General features: G+C 46.5%; 1 protein-coding gene across 9 annotated transcripts in view; it reads right to left on the bottom strand.

The window, feature by feature from the left end:
* The window catches only part of C3H8orf34 (chromosome 3 C8orf34 homolog), a 545250-nt gene that overhangs the window by 460970 nt on the left and 63703 nt on the right, over positions 1–20577 (bottom strand). For 8 of the 9 annotated variants that reach the window (XM_059723997.1, XM_059724000.1, XM_006260932.3 and 5 more), the window contains one exon: positions 12102–12230. The exons of the other annotated variant lie outside the window; for it this stretch is intronic. In XM_059723997.1, coding sequence (XP_059579980.1) covers positions 12102–12230 — 129 coding nt within the window. The remainder of the gene's footprint in view (positions 1–12101; positions 12231–20577) is intronic. 9 annotated transcript variants of the gene reach the window in all.

The raw sequence follows: 20577 nt of genomic DNA on the forward strand, positions 1-20577 counted from the left end.
TTAATTGAGTCTGCTGGAGTGTGGTAATTACTGCATTCCAGCAAACTCCAACATCACATGTATCAGCATTCCTGCACTGAAAAATGTTGGCAGGGGCACTTTAGTTAATTAAAACCCCCCACCCCACCAACTGCTGGAGCACATGTATAAACAAAGAGATTTTTAATTTGCAGTAAGTTGGAGTAAAATGCCAAATAGCCCAGCAAAATTAATTAAAAATTTAAGGAGTGTAAGAAGAAGATAGCTATGACTGAAGTCACAGAGATCTCTAAGTCATGCAAGCCTTATTTAAGAACAGAATAGCAGTAATTATTAGCACATTCCTCCTCTTTCAAGCTCAAAAAATAGCATTATTTTGTAGTATTACTCATACATCACACAGAAAGCAAATTAATTCTATAGAAAAAACAGTATCATACAGTAGTTGCAATACTGAGATAAAATTATCTTCTTTACAGGTTTGATTGAACTTATCTAAAAATGTCAATCTTAAAATAAATCACAACCATTGATGTCAATTAAGAACAACATGATTTGAAAGTTCAGATTGAAGAGAAGAAAAAACAAAACCTTTACAGAATTTTGATGGCTAGTACTATGGTTCGATTAGCAGAGCAGTGTACATAACAACAGCATTCAGGGATAATGCCAAATTGATCATGAGTAAGCTTGTTTTACTGACTAAAATGCATTTCAGACCAACAACTGTGCCTACCTGAAAAAAACTAAATCTTCAAAGGATGCAACCAGCATGAAGTGACTGATAAAAATCTAACTGCCTGCTTCACTTATATTTTTCTGATTAGATTATCATCAGATTTTTTTTGCATTATTGGGAATATACAAAGGTCTCTGGGAGTTTGTTTGTTTGTTTGTTTGTTTTGCATATCTTGCAAGCTCTCAGTTGTGCACTCCATACATTATGGCTAGGGACAGAAGTTACACATAAACCGGTTGAAGTGATCAGAAACTGGTTTAAACCTGTAACAGAATAGAAGTTCAGTGCACATAAACCAGTTTCAAAATGGCTGAAACTCGTTAAAGATAAACCTGGTTGAACGTACTGTCAGACATAAGTGATTTGGGACAAACCAGTTTGCCTCCGTCTCACCTCGTAGAGGCATTCTCGGGTAGCTTTCAAGCATTCACCTGACTCCGGCTAAGGGGTACGTCCCTGGAACTTAGGTGTTGGGTCGCACTCCACCCTGAATGCAGCCGCAACACTCTCCTGCCACGGCTTGGTCTTCTCTTTTTCAGTGGGGAGGCTCCTTCCCAGGGTTTCTTGCTGCTCTGGGTACTACCCGCCGGAGGCATTCTTGGGGCTCCATCTCCCCTACACCCCAACCATGTGTCAACCCTCAGGACCGCCAGATGGTGGGTCATCGGCCTGATCCTCGATTTGCCTATCCCAGATGGCTTGGAGGCATACGATGGTCCCTGCATTCATGACCAACCTTCCTCCACGGCCCCAGCCAATCTGGTCTTGATCTTCCTTCATGACCCTGGACCCGTGGAGAGTCTTTCTTTGGTCACAACCCTGGGTCATTCCCAAATACAAAGTGGAACGACGAGAAAAAAACCAAAAGAATCTGGGTTTGGGCTTCTGCCCACCCCACTCATGGGTCCGATGCCTGTGGTCCTCTCTGGTCCCTCAATGTTGTCCCTTCTCTCCAATATCGATATGATATCAAGACGATCCCCAAGCGAGGCAAAAGAGGGAAAGGGGCCAGGAGGCTTCCATGGCTGACCAGAGAAATCCAGGGCAGCCTAAGGGCCAAAAGGGGAGCACATAAAAAGTGGAAACAAGGTGAGATCACTAAAGATGAATATACCTCCTCTGCTCGTGCTTGTAGGGAGGCAGTTAGACGGGCCAAAGCTATCATGGAGCTGAGGATGGCAACCCAAGTAAAAGACAACAAGAAATTGTTTTTTAGCTATATTGGGAGTAAAAGGAAGGCCCAGGGAGGAATAGGACCCCTGCTAAATGGGCAGAAACAATTGGTGACAGACAGGGGGGACAAGGCTGAACTCCTCAACGAGTTCTTTGCCTCAGTGTTCCTAAGTGAGGGACACGACAAGTCTCTCACTGGGGTTGTAGAGAGGCAGCAGCAAGGCGCCGGACTTCCATACGTAGATCCTGAGGTGGTACAGAGTCACTTGGAAGAACTGGATGCCTTTAAGTCAGCAGGCCTGCATGAGCTCCATCCGAGGGTGCTGAAGGCACTGGCCGACATCATTGCAGAGCCACTGGCGGGAATATTCGAACGCTCATGGCGCACGGGCCAAGTCCCGGAGGACTGAAAAAGGGCTAACGTGGTCCCCATTTTCAAAAAGGGGAGGAAGGAGGACCCGGGCAACTATAGGCCAGTCAGTCTCACCTCCATCCTTGGTAAAGTCTTTGAAAAAATTATCAAGGCTCACATTTGTGAGAGCCCAGCAGGGCAAATTATGCTGAGGAGAAACCAGCACGGGTTTGTGGCGGGCAGATCGTGCCTGACCAATCTAGTCTCTTTCTATGACCAGGTTACGAAACGCCTGGACACAGGAGGAGGGGTGGATGTCGTATACTTAGACTTCAGGAAGGCCTTCGATACGGTATCCCACCCCATACTGGTGAACAAGTTAAGAGGCTGTGATGTGGATGACTACACAATCCGGTGGGTGGTGAATTGGCTAGAGGGTTGCACCCAGAGAGTCGTGGTGGATGGGTCGGTCTTGACCTGGAAGGGTATGGGCAGTGGAGTCCCGCAGGGCTTGGTCCTTGAACCGATACTCTTTAATGTCTTCATCAGTGACTTGGACGAGGGAGTGAAATGTACTCTGTCCAAGTTTGCAGATGACACAAAGCTATGGGGAGAAGTGGACACGCCGGAGTGCAGGGAACAGCTGCAGGCAGACCTGGATAGGTTGGACAAGTGGGCAGAAAACAACAGAATGCAGTTCAACAAGGAGAAATGCAAAGTGCTGCACCTAGGGAGGAAAAATGTCCAGCACACCTACAGCCTAGGGAATGACCTGCTGGGTGGCACAGAGGTGGAAAGGGATCTTGGAGTCCTAGTGGACTCCAAGAGGAACATGAGCCGGCAGTGTGACGAAGCCATCAGAAAAGCCAATGGCACTTTATCGTGCATCAGCAGATGCATGACGAATAGGTCCAAGGAGGTGATACTTCCCCTCTATCGGGCGCTGGTCAGACCGCAGTTGGAGTACAGCGTGCAATTCTGGGCGCCACACTTCAAGAAGGATGCGGATAACTTGGAGAGGGTCAAGAGAAGGGCCACTCGTATGGTCAAGGGCCTGCAGACCAAGCCCTACGAGGAGAGACTAGAGAAACTGGACCTTTTCAGCCTCCGCAAGAGAAGGTTGAGAGGCGACCTTGTGGCTGCCTTTAAGTTCATCACGGGGGCACAGAAGGGAATTGGTGAGTATTTATTCACCAAGGCGCCCCCAGGGGTTACAAGAAACAATGGCCACAAGCTAGCAGAGAGCAGATTTAGATTGGACATTAGGAGGAACTTCTTCACAGTTCGAGTGGCCAAGGTCTGGAACGGGCTCCCAAGGGAGGTGGTGCTCTCTCCTACCCTGGGAGTCTTCAAGAGGAGGTTAGATGAGTATCTAGCTGGGGTCATCTAGACCCAGCACTCTTTCCTGCTTATGCAGGGGGTCGGACTCGATGATCTATTGAGGTCCCTTCTGACCCTAACATCTATGAATCTATGAATATGGATAAGACCCCTTCAGAGGGTCTGGGTACTGCCCCTACCAGAGCTGCATACCTTCTTGGGATGGCGGCCGGGGAGCAACTTGGCTCTCTGGCATTCCTGCCATCTGCCTCACCATTCTCTTGCTGCCAGCTTTTAAAAAACCGCCACCCGGTGGCTTTATGACATCATCCACCAGCGCCAACGCCAGCCGGCAATAAAAGCGGCTGATAAACCACGTGTGCCTGGCTCTTCTTGGTGCTGCTCTCCCTTCCCTAAGGGAGGTAAGTATGCCCTCTTTTCAGGGCTCTTTCTCTCTTTTCTTGGGCAGGTTGCCCCTCCCTCGGGTCCCGCCACAGGAGGCCATTCCAGGCGCCTCCGGTTTTATTTGGCTGGGACACAGTTTATGAAACTTCTGTCCCAGATCCTTTCTGGTTCAAATTAAATCACAGTCCCCCAGCATCCCAACATGTTTTTCAGCACCGAGAGCAGGGCTTGCCCCACCCACTGCTCCCTAGCTAGAGCAGTGAGGGCTGGCTGAGAAAGGGTTGAGGGGAATCCCAGATGGGGATACAGCCCAGTCTGCAGGGGAGGGGGAGGAGGATTAGCCCCCCCCCCGGCAAACCCCAGCTGGGGTCTGGGGCCAGGGAGAAGGGGGTTAAACACCCCTTCCCTTGCTCAAACATACTGCTGGCTGCAACTGTGGACTACAAATCCCAGAGACATCTTGAAGCAGGAAGAGGAAGTGATGAGCAACCCTGCAGAGTCCTGCTGCTGTCATTCTAGACTGCAAATCCCAGAGACCCTGAGGGCAGCAGGAAGTGGAAGTGAATACACGGCTAGAGATGCATGCTCTAGCACCCCCAGGCTTCTGGCCTGAGCCACTTCAGGCATGTGGCTGCTTTTCCTGAATTAAATGTAGATGTCTGTTCACTTCTGTTTCAAATTAATTTGTGCAGTTTAGACTAACCTGCACAGGCTGAATTGATTCAGCATTGGGCTTTTTGCCTGTCTGTACCTAGCCTATACAGTTAGGTTAACAATAAATCTAAGTAGAGACATAGTTAGCCATGTTAGTCAGGAGCCAGGCATAGGGTAGGCCAGGGTGGCATCATGCTCCAGGGGTGGGAGGATGCTTTAATTAGTGCGGCTCTCAAAGCCACACCAATTAAAGTACCTGCAGCATCTCATGTATCAGCGTCCCCATGCTTCAAAATGGCAGTTTAACAAAAGCTTAAACAAACTTTACTTAAAGCACCCCGCCACCATTTTGAAGTGCGGGGACACTGAAAGATGGGATGTGGAGGGTGTTGGAGTGCACTAATTAGCATTCTCCCGTGCTATAAATATGTGCTGTAATTACAGCACATCAAAGGAGCCTCCCTCCACATCTACAGGTACCCTTAGAAACTAACTGGTTCAGGGAGGCATGCTCTTTCATAGGCAGCAGTTTACTTTGTTAATCTGACAATGTCTACAAAAGCTCATGCCTCTGAACTACATCTAAGAAATCCCATTCTAATATATTTCATTGAGTTTTTGTTGTGTACTGAAGTACTTCATGATATATGAGTCTCTCTATATCCTTTAACAATTTGGGAATGTGTGGACACAGTCTCTTCTGTAAGGACAACAATCCAAGGAATGAGTTTATGAACAACTTGTTCCAGTTTGATTTTAAGAGCTGTCACTCTTATTATATCATATGACCATCTTTTACTGTGTTCTGGCCCCTCACTCCCTGTACTAAAGGAGACAGGGAACAAAGTCTGCATGTCTAGCCATCAACAGGTCAGTCCTAAAAGCAACTGAATATATCTTACCCAGGGAGAACAAAAGATTAACCATACCCTAAATGAAGCCAGTTTCCTGGGTATGGTTGTGGGCTTTGAAAAAATGGAATTTTCCCAGAAGCAGGTCAAAAAAAAATGTTTTTAACTGAAAAGCTTCAGAGGGATACAGAGACAAACACAGCTTAGCGAGGAGATGGAGAAGAATAATTTTGTAGGAGACAAGACTTCTTTTTATTTGTGGAAAGAAGAAGTAAGGTGGCTTAAGAGGTGTAGAAGGGAGGAAGACTTCATGGTCTGAGAAAGCCATGTGCTGAAACACCCCACAGGACTCCAACCAAGTCCCAAAGAATGCTCAGAGTAGTGAGGAAACTGAGACAGGGACTGCATGCAAGTGTTCTACTGTCTTGCGTGTGTGTGTGTGTGTGTGTGTGTGTGTGTACATGCATGCACACACAGTTCTATCTAACTGCCAGTCTCCAGTGCACGCATATGGGATCAAGTAGTTGGGACCTATTTTATCAGAATCTATCCCATGGCTGGAAGAGAAATTCTGTAAATATGGGTGAAGTGCGAGAACCCAATGGGCATTACACTCCAAAAGGATCAGGGCTTTGGTGCAATGCATGGGCACATCCTGAAGTAGAGGTCGCGACTGACTACCAGAAGGATAAGCAACACAGATGACTGCTTGTGGCAAGCAACAGCTGCTGAAATACCAAGTAGCAAACTCGCCTTCTGACAGTTAACAGACATACCCAGGGAGTCAGTGTGTAGCAACTGTGGGAATCCAAAAACTGCCTTTAAAAAACAGATATAAAGTACATTGCAGCATAGAAAGCCATATTCTGTCTTCATCATTTTTAAGTAGCATTTAGCTATAAATGAGGAGAAAAGAAATTTGAGGCTTCCGTGTAAGAACACTGATGCTGTGCATGACAACTACTGCTGTTCTCAACTACCTATTGTGCTGTACTGAGATAGACATAAGAGCCAAATACAGAAAAGGAAGGAGGAGGAAATTCCATAATGTCTGGAGTTCATATTAGAATCAAATGAACAGAAACTCAGACTTTTTGGACCTAAACAACTGAACAAAGCCGTGACAATGCTGGAAAAGCCAGGGCCAGAAAGTAAGGAAAGCAATATATTTCTGTTCAGTACAAGCTAAAGTTTCTCTTCACCATACTGCCATATTTGGGTTCTACTATGCTTTAGACAAAGGTCTAAAAATGAGTATAATGGAATAGTATAAGGCTTTAGGGATATAATCAGAAAGGCTAAGGAACAAATGAGTTACATCTGGAGACGTAAAAGGCCATACAAAAGTCTAGATAAATATATGAGAAGTAAAAGGAAGGCAGAAAAAAACCTAAGGTCCATTATGTAACAAGGAAGGAGAGTAAATAACAGATAACCCAGAAGGGACTGAATGTTCAATGCCCACATTACTTCCATCTTCACAAAAAAAAGTTAATGGTGACCAGACACTTAATGTCTTTGATTTAAAGAATGGTATAGGAATACAAGGCAGAATATGGGAGGATGAGAAGAGAGTTAATAACTCTTTGAAAATTCTAGGAGAACAGGGGAGATGCCAAGGGATTGGAAAGGACAAATAAGGAAAAAAGGATAAACAAATTATAGACTAATGGGCCTGCTCTCAGTATGGGGATATAGATTTTCACCCAGGATGCCACATCACTCTGAAGTGCCTTGAAGATCCTCTCAAGGATGCTGCAGGGTACCACACAATGTTAGCAATTTTAGGTGTGAAAAAATGATCTTAAGGTAAACGCAGAGACTTAAAAATAGGAATCCATAGTGTCAAAAACATTCTCCTCTGTTGTTGTCTTTCAGAGTTCTTTGCACAGAAGAATTCCTCTAGTATTTTCCTATAGTCAGAAAATAAGTAAAAACTAGGAGCTGGCATTTTCTGAGGGGTGCCTCAAGTCTAAAGAGCTTGAGAACCCCTGATATATGTAGATGTAACTGTATCATTATTTAAGGATACAGACACAAGCTGTTATGATGCAGCTCTTATGTCTACATGATTCTGTAGTGATGTAATAGTATCAAAGTCACTTGACTTGAAACCCTGCTTCATTTAGAGTCAAAGTTAGGGCAATTTAGCTCATTTGTATCACTGCAAGATCATGCTGACATAACACTTATAGAAAAAGAGCTTCTGTACACTCCTAAACAAAAACCTCCCATACCCCTTTCAAAATGGCTAAAGAAAATATTGGTTTGTTCATACCCCCAGATAGCTTTTAGAATGCATCATTAAACAATCAGCTTATTAGCACCTACAGAGTGATACAGTGATAAAAATATGAAAACAGATTTGTCAAAAGCTAGAGAAGGAAGAGGACATGGACTCCCAGGATGGTGGAAGCTGAAAGCTTGTGACCTCTGGCAGCAAGCAAAAGTCTGCATCTCTACCTGTAGCAGTTTGCCTGGGAAACAGATATGAAGCCCAAGCAACAGAGGAGGAGAACCACATTCCATTGGTGGAAGAGGCCAGGCCAGACATCTCAAGGTTGAGAGAATCAAAACCACTGCCACCAAGAGCAAGCAACAGCTGATGGTGGTTACAGACTCACTTCTGCAGGGGACAAAGGCATCCATCTCCCATTGTCTTGGGGGGTCTGCTGCTTGCCCAGAGTCTGGAACCAAGATTCATAGATTCATAGATGTTAGGGTTGGAAGGGACCTCAATAGATCATCGAGTCCGACCCCTTGCATAGGCAGGAAAGAGTGCTGGGTCTAGATGACCCCAGCTAGATACTCATCTAACCTCCTCTTGAAGACCCCCAGGGTAGGGGAGAGCACCACCTCCCTTGGGAGCCCGTTCCAGACCTTGGCCACTCGAACTGTGAAGAAGTTCTTCCTAATGTCCAATCTAAATCTGCTCTCTGCTAGCTTGTGGCCATTGTTTCTTGTAACCCCCGGAGGCACCTTGGTGAATAAAACCTCACCAATTCCCTTCTGTGCCCCCGTGATGAACTTATAGGCAGCCACAAGGTCGCCTCTCAACCTTCTCTTGCGGAGGCTGAAAAGGTCCAGTTTCTCTAGTCTCTCCTCGTAGGGCTTGGTCTGCAGGCCCTTAACCATATGAGTGGCCCTTCTCTGGACCCTCTCCAGGTTATCTGCATCCTTCTTGAAGTGTGGCGCCCAGAATTGCACGCAGTACTCCAACTGCGGTCTGACCAGTGCCCGATAGAGGGGAAGTATCACCTCCTTGGACCTATTCGTCATGCATCTGCTGATGCACGATAAAGTGCCATTGGCTTTTCTGATGGCCTCGTCACACTGCCGACTCATGTTCATCTTGGAGTCCACTAGGACTCCAAGATCCCTTTCCACCTCTGTGCCACCCAGCAGGTCATTTCCTAGGCTGTAGGTGTGCTGGACATTTTTCCTCCCTAGGTGCAGCACTTTGCATTTCTCCTTGTTGAACTGCAGAGTACATTTCACTCCCTCGTTCAAGTCACTGATGAAGACATTAAAGAGTATCGGTCCAAGGACCGAGCCCTGCGGGACCCCACTGCCCACACCCTTCCAGGTCGAAACCGACCCATCTACCACGACTCTCTGGGTGCGACCCTCCAGCCAATTCGCCACCCACCGGACTGAGTAGTCATCCAAGTCACAGCCTCTTAACTTGTTCACCAGTATGGGGTGGGATACCGTATCGAAGGCCTTCCTGAAGTCTAAGTATACGACATCCACCCCTCCTCCTGTGTCCAGGAGATGTCACAGACTCATCTGACCCTCTGACAACTACCCCATCCTGCTCAGCCATGTGGGCACCAATGATACTGCGGGGGTGACCTGGATCAGATCAGAAGTGACTACAGGGCTCTGGGTGCAAGGGCGAAGGGTACAGGGGCTCAGATGGTGTTCTCCTCGATCCTACCAGTCAAGGCGGAGGGCCCAGGCAGAAGCAGACACATCCTTCAGATCAATGCATGGCTGAGCAGATAGTGTCATCAATAGTGTCATCAATAGGGCTTTGGCTTCTTCGAGAATAGGATGTACAAGTCCATGGGGCCGGACATGATGCACCCAAGGGTGCTGGAGGAGTTGGCTGATAAGACTAATGTGAAAAATGGCAATTGGGAGAGGTCCTGGATGATTGTAAAAGGGAAAATACAGCACCCATCTTTAAGAAAGGGACAAAAGAGGATCAGGAGAACTACAGACCAGTCAGCCTCGCCTCAGTCCCCGGAAAAATCATGGAGCAGGTCCTCAAGGAATCCATTTCTAAGCACTTGGAGGAAAAGAAGGTAATTAGGAACAATCTGCATGGATCCACCAAGAGCAAGTCATGCCTGACCACTTGATTGCCTTCTCTAATGAGATGACTGGATCTGTGGATTGAGCAGAGCAAAAGATGTAATATACCTTGACTTTAGCAAAGCTTTTGATATGGTCTCCCACAATACTCTCGCCAGCAAGCTAAGGAAGTACAGGTTGGATGAATGGACTGTAAGGTGGATAGAAAGCTGGCTGGATCATCAGGTTTAAAGGGTAGTAATCAATGGCTTGATGTCTACTTGGTTGCTGGTATCAAGTGGAGTGCCCCAGGGGTTGGTCCTGGGACTGGTTTTGTTCCATATCTTCATCAACAAACTGGAAGATAGTATGGAGTGTACCCTCAGCAAGTTTGCAGATGACACCAAGCTGGGGGGAAGGGTAGGGCTAGGATTCAGAGAGACCTAGACAACTTAGAGGATTGAACCAAAAGAAATCTCCTGAAGTGCAAGAAGGACAAGTGCATAGTCCTGCACTTAGGATGGAACAGTTCCATGCACCACTACAGGCTGGGGACTGATTGGCTAAGCAGCAGCTCTGCAGTGGTGACAGATGACAGAATAAGGAGTAGTGGTTTCAAGATGCAGCAAGGGAAATTTAGGTTAGATATTAGGAAAAACTCTCACTGGGAGGGTTGTAAAGCACTGGAACAGGTTATCCAGAGAAGTGGTGGAATCTACATCCTTGGAGGTTTTTAAGACCCAGATACACAAACCTTGTCTGGGATGATCTATTTGGAGATGGTCCTGCTTTGAGTAAGGGGTTGAACTAGATGACCTCCTGAGATCCCTTCCAACCCTAATTTTCTATGATTCTATAAAAAGTAAATCTTTTCAAACCAATCAAATTACCTCCTTTGATAGGACATCTATCTAGTCTACCTGATAAGGGGAAAACAACAGATGGATTATATGTTGACTTTGCTACAGCATTTGATACTATTCCACATGATATCCTCAAATGCAGGCTAGAGAAATGTGCTCTAGGTTAAATAAACATAAGGTGGATTAATTAATTATGGAAAAATGTTCTCAACAAGTACCTATGAGTGGTTCATTATCAGGTTGGCAGACATTTAAAACTTTGCAGATAACACCATACTGGGAAGCATTGCAAGCACTTTGGATAGTAGGACTGGAATTCAAAATTATTTTGATAATCAGAGAAATGGTTTTAATTTGATAAGACTCAGTAAAGTCAATGGCAAAGTATTGCATTTATAAAGGGAAAATGAAACATACAAATAGAAAATAACTGATCAGACAACAGTACTGTTGAAAAGGATCTTGAGGTTACAGAGGTCCAGAGACAGAACATTATTTTTAAAAATGATACTGTTGCAAAAATGTCAGTTTTGTTCTTTGATGTATGAAGAGGAGATCTTATTATATATGACAATATGTGAGATACCAGAGAAAAGTATTCCATTCTATTCACCACTGGTGATACCTAAGCTGGCTGCATATTGGCTGGTATCCATTTTCCATACTTTAAAAAAAGATATAGAAAAATTGAAGAGAATCCTGAGAAAAGCAACAAGAATGAGAAGGAATATAGATATGTGTAAGGAGTATAGAAACATGATATATGAGGACATTTGGAAGGAATTTGGTTTGTCGAGTATAGGAAGAAGACTGGTGCTAGAACATGATAATCATCTTTCAATAAGTAAAAATTGTTACAAGGAAAAAGGTGATCAATTATAATACCACTACACTAGATAGAACAAGAATTAATCAGCTTAATTTCCAAAAGAAGATTTAGGTTAGATGCAAAGGGAAAAAACTTCTAACATAGGCACTGGAACAGGCTATGAGACTATACACATGTATCAAAGTAAGTGAATATTCTGAATTTTTTTCCCATAACGTACACCTCAGTTTAGCTTGTTGATAGGTTATCAGCTAGCTGCATAATACAGAATGCTATTGGTTAAACCAACAGAAAATGAAATAATGGCAAATAAAAGGTATGCTCATAGAATATCAAGGATCTCTTTCACCACAATATGGTGAAGGGGAAATTAACTGGGAAATGCAGCCATACCACCCACTCCCAGTAATATGATAAAATTACCTATCCTCAAACCCAAATGTAGAATCAAAGGTATTAGAGAAAGTCTTACAGCAAATTTAAAATCCTTCACAAAACTGAACTGAATAGTGGTCACTCCTAAATGATGCCATTATAAACAAGAACAACATTCTCTTAGTATATACACACACAGCATATTATTGAAATGCATATTGCTTAATGTGATGGCATTAAAAATGTAAGTCAATCCACTTACTGCGAGAGAGATTCTCAAGGGCTTTCCCCAGCTTCTTACTCTCCTGTAGAATATGATTTAATTCATCAAAATCACGGCTCTCTATTTTTGTCCGCCAGTCCCATTTAGGATGCTCTATCGACCTTGGCACTAGGTAAAATATATATAAAGTTTAGATTTCATGGTTTAGAAATCTACAGTAGCAACAAGCTAAGCAAAGAGTCAACAAGATCAAGAATCTTCATAACTTTGGACTAAGTTTTCCCCTCCTTATTGCACTAGCTGGAGAGATTTCTCTTTTGGTTGGCGGAATAGCTACATGAAAATCAAGTCCACAGAAAGGATAACATCTAGGAGTAACTAAACCAGTAATTCTCAGACAAAAGTAAAATGTAAATAATGCTGTGCAACTAAAACTGCTGCATCAATATCATAATTGAAATGAGTGCCGTAAGTGCCAAGGAGGAGAGAAGAACACAAAAATGGAGGGGGGAGGGGGGGAGGGGGGCACAATTTTGGGTTCGGTTAAAATATTATTATAAACAAAACAATTCAAGTACTCAGGCTAATGTGTGTACAACAGGCCCAAGATTTAAGTTAGAATGGTTCACGATCTGCTTCATTTGTGGTAGATTGCCAAAATAAGAAAAGGCCATTCAACAGCAGACTTCAAAGGGTGCTACGTCTACAATTAGCTGTGTCTCATCAGTAACCCCACAAAACTGACTGAAGAATCAGTGCCCTTTGAAATAAAAGTTGCAGCAAACAGCTCAGAGGTCCTGTGCCACAGTTTGCTATAGCTCTGCATAACCCATTCTCCAGTTAGTTCAAGGTAAATCATTATTAAGCTTAATTAAGAACCTAACCTATGAAATATCTGAACTAAGTTATACATATATTCTACTAACTAATTTTTATATCTGTGATATATTTCAATACTGTTTTATAAAACATTATTTAAATATAAAATATTTATTTCAATAATAACATTATTTATTATTAAATAAATCACAATTATAAAATTTAGATAGCAGAATCTAAAAAGACAAATAAAATACAACTCCATTATGCATTAGAAGAGATTGTATACATTTCTTTTTTCCTGCTCTAGCTTTTGGAAAGCCTGAGTTGAGGGTCCTCTGTTTACTGTGGTTTACAAAAAAACCCAGATTTTCTCTGAAGAGTGAATTATCTGAGTTGCCAAGCTGAGCTCAAATGCTGTCAGAGCAAAGAGAGAGGCAGTGTCTTAGCATAGACCCAAAACATATGCAGCTTTATAAATCAATATGAACACCCTGAATGGCTTAAAGAAGTGAACTGAATAGGAAGAATATAGCTGTCTCTGGGGCACTGGTGTAATTAGAGTATTGGTAGGAGAGTGCTTATTAAGTGTAAATGTGAATTGTCTGTAGATACAGCATTACTCCAGTGTATAACATGGGCATATCTGGAAATAGTGAATCTGTGATGATGTCTGAACACTCTCTTCACAAGGAGCTAGTACAGTAGTCATATCAAATTCAGAGGAAGATAACTTTAGAAACAAGCAACTATGACCACTGATCCCACCTGATTTAAACTGCTGTCATATTTTCAACTGTGATTTGTCTCAATTCACTTTATATTTACAAACTACGTATGTATAAAATACAGAAAAATAATATAAAGATTCCTGGCACCTGTGCAGTAGAAACTGGTACTTGAAATAATTTCAGGTTTTAAAATGGTTTTGGGACCCCATTACAAGTTACACATTCTCGTTGATAGTATAAGATTGTTGTACAGCTGTTACTATCAATACTGCTCTGAGACTAATGCTTCTGAGGAAATATGGAATCCACCTGGGATGGCAGCATTGCTGCCTGTCTCTACCAGACCAGGAACAAAGGCGAGTGAGTACCCTAAGCTCAACAGCCACTTATTCAAGATGAAGCACCTTGGAACAAGGGCCCTACTTGTGCTGTGAGAATATATTTTCTGCTCATGTCTGAAGAGAGAGGAAAGTGGAAAGAGTAGAAAGTTGCCATAAATAAGACAAAGGATATGCCTACATATCCATATGCACACAAAGGTGTGACTACAGTTCATAAGGCATACCTGAGCGAGCTTTCAACTGAACTAGTTTGGTCACTGATAACACTGCAGTATACAGTAATGTAGGGTTTGGCTTGCTTTGCAAAACCCACTCACGACCATGAGTAAATATTCAGGCAAGTGGACTGAACAAAACTTTGGACTGTGGGACTGACATACCCAAAAAGAAGGAAGTGACAAAGAAGGAGTTAAAAAAGAACCTACAGTTGAGAGACTGTGGGAGACATGCGAAGGGCAGGACAAGGGCAGAAAAAAAACCTTTTTTTTGGTATGCCACCTTGTTCAAGTTGCAGGACTGATTGAGGTCAGAAAAAAACAAAACATTAGCTGCCTGCCTGCCTAAGGATAGATGGACTCAAACAAAAAGGGCAGCTACAGTGAGAGGACCTATACCCAGAAATCTTATCATCTCCTAATAATCCATAATTTACAATGTTTTGTCTGTTAAGTAAAGCAATGGCATGTTCTGAAGCTGCAAAACTTATTACTATCTATGTCTGTCTCCTTGCACCTTCCATGAAGATCTTCATGACTTACAAAGACTTAAATTGCACATCAGAAGTAGGAGGGTGGGATTCTACGGAACAGTATGCCTAAACTAGAGAGGGAGTTTACGGAGCCACATCTAGACTCTGAGGACAGGTAGTTGGACCATGGGTTGTAGCTAGCTCAAAAACATCAAACCCTAAGGCTAAGCCTCAATGCACAAGACAGGTCCATTGCCTGGACTCTGGACAGACTATGAAGGACTGAAACACCTAAGGGTATCATGGCTACCTTCCCCAGTAGCAATCTGAGATCATTGTTCAAACAGATAAGCATAAATCAAGCTCTAATTCTTTCCATATTTTGACCATGATACTCATTAGCACTGACAGGAGAGACATAATACAATGAGAGAACTGACCTTTTTATGTTTTTGATGTATCAATTATCCTTTTAACTTCTGACCTACTATTTTATAGATCCTACTTTTTATACTAAGATTTTTAAAGGCTTTCTTAAGTTTATTAAAAGCCATCCTATCTTTTATACCAATGGTACTCAAGCTTTTGGCCCCAGGAGCCAGGTGAGGAGTACAGAGTACCTTGGAGGAGCTACACCCAAGGCCAAGATGGGTTGGTGGGGGAGAGGGTAGGTAATCTGGCTGCAGTGGGGTAGGGGGCATTTGAACCAGGGCTAATCATGCAGCCCAACTCACTGCTGCCTCTTGCTGCAACAGTGCAGCCCAGGCTGGGGTGGCCCCAGGAGGTGGGGGTCAGCACCTGCTACCTCCTGCCTCTAGCCCCATGCAGGAGCTGCAGTTTACAGGCAAGCTGTAGATGATGTGCCACTCCCTCTCCCCTCCCCCCTCCTGGCAGCAGCACCTGCAGCAGGCGGAGGTGAGGCACCTGTTACCCACTGCCTGCTCGTGATAGTGCCAGGTGCTTGGGGCAGGTTGCTGCAGGCCAGTTGCTGTACACACTGCGGGGCCAGGCCAGACTGGGCTGTGGCAGTCCATTGACTTCCCCTGCCACTGCCCATGCCCCTGGCCCACAGCAGCCCGACCTGAGTACCTGGCACCACTGCAAGCAGGCGGCAGGTGACACATGCCCCTCACCTCTGCCTGCCCTGATGGATCATTCCACTGCTGGGAGAGCGAGGGAGGCAAGGAACCATGTTCCAGCTGCAGTCTGTCTGCAAACTGCAGCCCCCATGCAGGAGCAAGATGCAGTGGTGAGTCGGGCTCCATAATTGGCCCCAGCTGCCTCTGCCCTCTCCCCCCCACACATGCAGCCAGGTCACATCCCTGCCCCCACATCCCCTCCCCACAGCTCAACCTGCCTCGCCCTTGGGAGCCACTCACTGCTCCTCTGAGGAATTTGGCCCAGGCGTTGCAGCACAGGCCCTGCCTGAGGGGATTTTTAGCGTGGGACAGAGGCAGTGCTGTGTTGGTACCCACACCACTCCTCTGGCCACCGCTGCCACAGGTGCATGAGCACAGCCAATCAGTGCCTGCACCAACCCCCTCCCCAGTGGAGGGATTGAAACCCCACTTCTCTTCAGGCTACTGGGGTCTGGCCATGCTCCCACTCCTGCTGCTGGAGCAGTGAACAAGTGAATGGGGCTGGGGAAACCTGGTAGGGGCTGCTTCTCCCCTCCCACTCCAGGCACACACCAGCTAGGCCAAGGTTGGGGTTTAAACACCTCCCCAGTCACACTCAGGCCTGCAGGAGCCTGCCAATGCCCCCCACCTCAGTTCAGTTTCCCTCCAGCCAAGGGCTTACTCAATGTTCCCCCACCTCCCCAGCCTCTAGCCTAAGCCACTGCAGGCATGTGCCTGCATTTTTAAAATCAAAAGTGAATGTCTGTTCACTTGCAAATTGGTTCAATCTATGCAAGTTAAACCAACCTGCAAAGATTGTATTGATTCAGGCTCGGGCTTTTTGAATGTCTGTCCCTAGCCCCAGAGATGTAGGCAGCTGCTAAATGAGATGGATTTGAGTGTTGTCGATATGCCTCAGCAACTGTGGGGGGTTCCAAGGCAACCCTGCCACGTGAAGTACCCTTATTAAAGGGACATCAGGGGTTTCCAGATTCCCTGATCCTGGAAGCAACTGATCCAGAAAGCACAGAACTTTCCTCAGTCCCAGGGCCATCTAAATGAATGGTGGGTATACTCGAGACAAACAGACCCGAGGAACCTGAGTTTCTGAGCAACCTCCTAGATGAGCTGGTAGGTTTTTGGCAGAAATCTGCTTGGCTGGTTACACCCAACTATTACCTGTATTTTAATGAAAGTTCACCAAAGCATATCTATTTTCAAACATTTGTCATTTTCAACAAATCAACATTTTCTGCTTAAGTTTGAATTTCATTCTAAAATTCCTGAGCAGTGATAATCCTCAGTACTTCGAGAAATATAAACCTCTTCTTAAAATGTGTGTATTAAAGGCCCAATCAACAGTTGGGTAATAAAAATAATTTATGGCCATTCTTGTAAACTTGTTTCAGGTATGAGCTATTTCTCAACCATTTTTCTTGAATTGTCACAGGTGTTTGGATTATATTAAAAAAAATCTAAATTAATTTTGTCTTTCTGAAGTTTACAGCCCAAATCAGCATCTTCGTTGTGCAGTTTACAACCCAAATCATCAAAATCTTCTACAATCAAAACATCTCATTGACACTTCAATTTTGCATCCCCACTGCACAGAACGGATCTTCCATGAAAATTTCAGGATTGTTCTCAGTATATCTCAGGTCATAGATAGACTTGCGTACAAAAATATAGTGCTATGCATTCACAGCCCTTTTGCCAACAGTGTTACAAAGTCATTAGCTGTGGGGGATAGAGACTTGCTCCTCTGGTCCCTGAAAAGGAGCCCAATCACTGACAGCTCACACCCTAACCTCTTCCAGGAAAAAAAGACCAGCAGGATGACTGCCAGTGATCAGTGAACATCAGTGCCCAGCAGGCAGTGTTCTTGACAACCGGCATGTAAGTAGCAGGGAGAGAGTAGGTGAACAGAGCAGCAGCTGTCAGTTTGGAGGCAGAAGCAAGGCTTCCTACCAGCTTTCTCCATACCCTATGAGGACAAGGAGGCAAGCAGAGCTACAGCTCCAATTCAGCACTGTAGCGAACTCAAGAGCAGCCCACTGCTTCTGGTGGGGGTGATAGGCAAGCAGAGCTACAGATCCCCACTATCTTTAAGGGCAGAAGTGGAAGCACAGCAAGGAGCCACTGCTGCCCCAGCACACTGTGACAGCTCAGGGAAAGCTCAAGGAGGTCCAGGTCTGGGGCAGCAATGGGCTTTTTGACATGCCACCACCCTCCAGAGAAGGGCAGCAAGGAATACCCACTGCTATCCAGGGTTAAGTAAAGACATTTAAAAAGCCCGAGCTGAATTGATTCAATCTTTGTAGGTTAGTCTAACCTATGTAGATTGAACCAATTTGCAAGTGAATAGACACTAACTTTTGATTCCAGAAATACAGTCATGTGCCTGCAGTGGCTCAGGCTAGAAGCCGGGATTGGGGGGGGGGGGGGGGGGGCGGAACTAGAGCAAGCCCTCCCTTCCCTTTGGCAGCAGCCGCAAGGCTAGAAAGAAGCTGATGGGGGGGGGGGAGGTGTGGCCAGGCCCCAGCAGGCCACTAAGTATGACTGGGGAGAAGTTGAAACCCTCACCCTGGCCTGTAGGGACCCCCGCAGGGGTGTGCCTGGAGGCGGAAAGGGAAGTGGGGTGAGAAGCATCCCCTGCTGGGTTTGTCCCAGGGCATGGCAAGGCACTGGCCGGGGCAGCAATTCAGGAGAAGGTGAGGCAGGGAGGAGGATTAAACTCCCCTGTCTCCCCTCTCGGGCAAGGGGACCCCAGGTGAGGTCTGCCTGGCTTTCTGCTTCACTGGCCATGTGTGTGGTGGGGGGTGTGGCCAGAGCAGGCTGGCATGGTCCTGCCATCCACCCACCTCTCCCATTTCTGGGGCTCAAGGAGTGAACTGGGCTGGCCCACAGGCACTGCTGAGGGCAGGTGTAGAGGGGCTGGCCCAGGCTGGGCTACAGGGGCAGGGCCTTCCCCAGCCAGCTTCAGCTTGGGCTGGGGCTGCAGGAGCTGTGCACCTGGATTGGTCCTAGCTCCCTGTGCCCAGGCTAAGCCAGGCTGTCATGGAGCCATAGCTGGCTGAGAAGGACCCTGCCCAGCCCCTCCATGCCTGCCCTCAGCAGTGCTCACAGCTGGCCCTGCTCACCTCCAAGCAAGGCAGGGGATAGCGGGGCCAGCCCAGGCTGGGCTACAGGGGCAGGACCCTTCCCAGCTGGCAGCAGCTCCATGACAGCCCAGCCCAGCATGCATGAGCGGCGGCTGGCCAGGCAGTGGCATGAAGGCAATGCTGCTACAACTGTAGGCAAATGCCTTGGAAGCCTAAGTGGCCATGCAGGACAAGTTCATCATGTCCATGGATGCCTGGGCTGATGCAGAGGTGCTGGTGGGCCCGGAGTCCAGCAGCCACCCACCATGGGAGCCCGTGTGTCCACAGCCGCCACACCTCCTGTCCTTTGCCATGCAGGGCACACCACAGTGGCAGCTGTGGGCACATGAATCCCCACTGTGGGTGGCTGCTGGGCTCTGAGCCTGCTCGGGCATCCACAGGCATAATAAACTTGTCCCATGTGTCCAATCCAGCTGCCAAGGTGTCTGCCCATAGCAGCATCACCTCCATGCCACTGCCCAGCCTGCTGACACTCCTGCATGCCAAGCTGGGCTGTCATGGAGCCCCAGGTGGCTGGGAAGAGCCCTGCCCCCATGGCCCAGCCTGTGCCAGCCCCACTATCTGCCTGCCTTGCCCGGGACAGAGCAGAGCCAGCTGGGGCCACTGCTGAAGGTGGGTGCAGAAAGTCCAGGCCAGGCTGCAGGGTCAGGGCCCTTCCTAGCTGGCTGTGGCTCCATGACAGCCCAGCCTGGCCTAGGAGGCTGAGAGCAATATAGGTGCACAGCTCCTGAGGCTCCAGCCTATGCCACATCCAGCTGAGAAGGACCCTGCCCCTGCAGCACAGCCCAGCCCCTCCACATCCATCCTCAGCACTCCCCATGGGCCAACCTGGCGCAGCCCCCACAGCTCTAGCCATGGGTGAGGTAGGCAGATGACAGGGCCATGCCAGATGGCATCGGTCCATGCCCGATGGCATCGGTCCATGCCCCTGCCCATACTGTTGTAGCACCGAGGCATGGGAGGACACTGACAGGGGCTGCTCTGCCCCGACCAGGCAGACCCTAGTTGCAGGCTCTGGGATGAGAGGGGTGGGATAAAGAATAAACCCCCTCCCTGCCCTTTTGCCTTAGGGGGCCATGCTAGGCTGGCTTCTGGCCATGCCCCCATGCCTGCTCCAGCAAAAGAGCAGAAGGGCAGGGCTAGCCCTGGTCTCTGCAGAAGAAAGCACAGCCCAGCCCAGGGCTGAAAAGTATGCTGAGAGACTGTGATTTAACTTGAACCAGGAAGGGGTCTGGGAAAGAAGTTCCATCAACTGGTTTTACCCAAATCAGTCAAGTCTGATACTATATTCAACCAGGTTTATCTTTAACCAGTTTCAGCCATTTTGAAACTGGTTTATGTGCACTGAAATTATGTTCTGTTACAGATTTAAACCAGTTTCCGATCACTTAAACCAGTTTATGTGTAACTTCTGTTCCTGGAGATTTCCAGACCAGCACTTGACCCTTTTTGCCACACTCTGGCAAATAGTAGCTGCCACTATAGCAGCAGCTGTCTTGATCCCTGCAGCAGTAGCAGTCTCTGACACTGCCACCACCATGATAGCACTGGTTACCACAGCAGCTGGAAACAGAGCTGCTGTCCCCAGTCCTGTCTGAGCTGCAGCTCTGGTCCATGGTGGGCTGTCTTGTTCACCCTCCATCCCCCCGGGGCGTGC

The sequence above is a fragment of the Alligator mississippiensis genome, chromosome 3 (assembly GCF_030867095.1).
Source record: "Alligator mississippiensis isolate rAllMis1 chromosome 3, rAllMis1, whole genome shotgun sequence".
NCBI lineage: Eukaryota > Metazoa > Chordata > Crocodylia > Alligatoridae > Alligator > Alligator mississippiensis.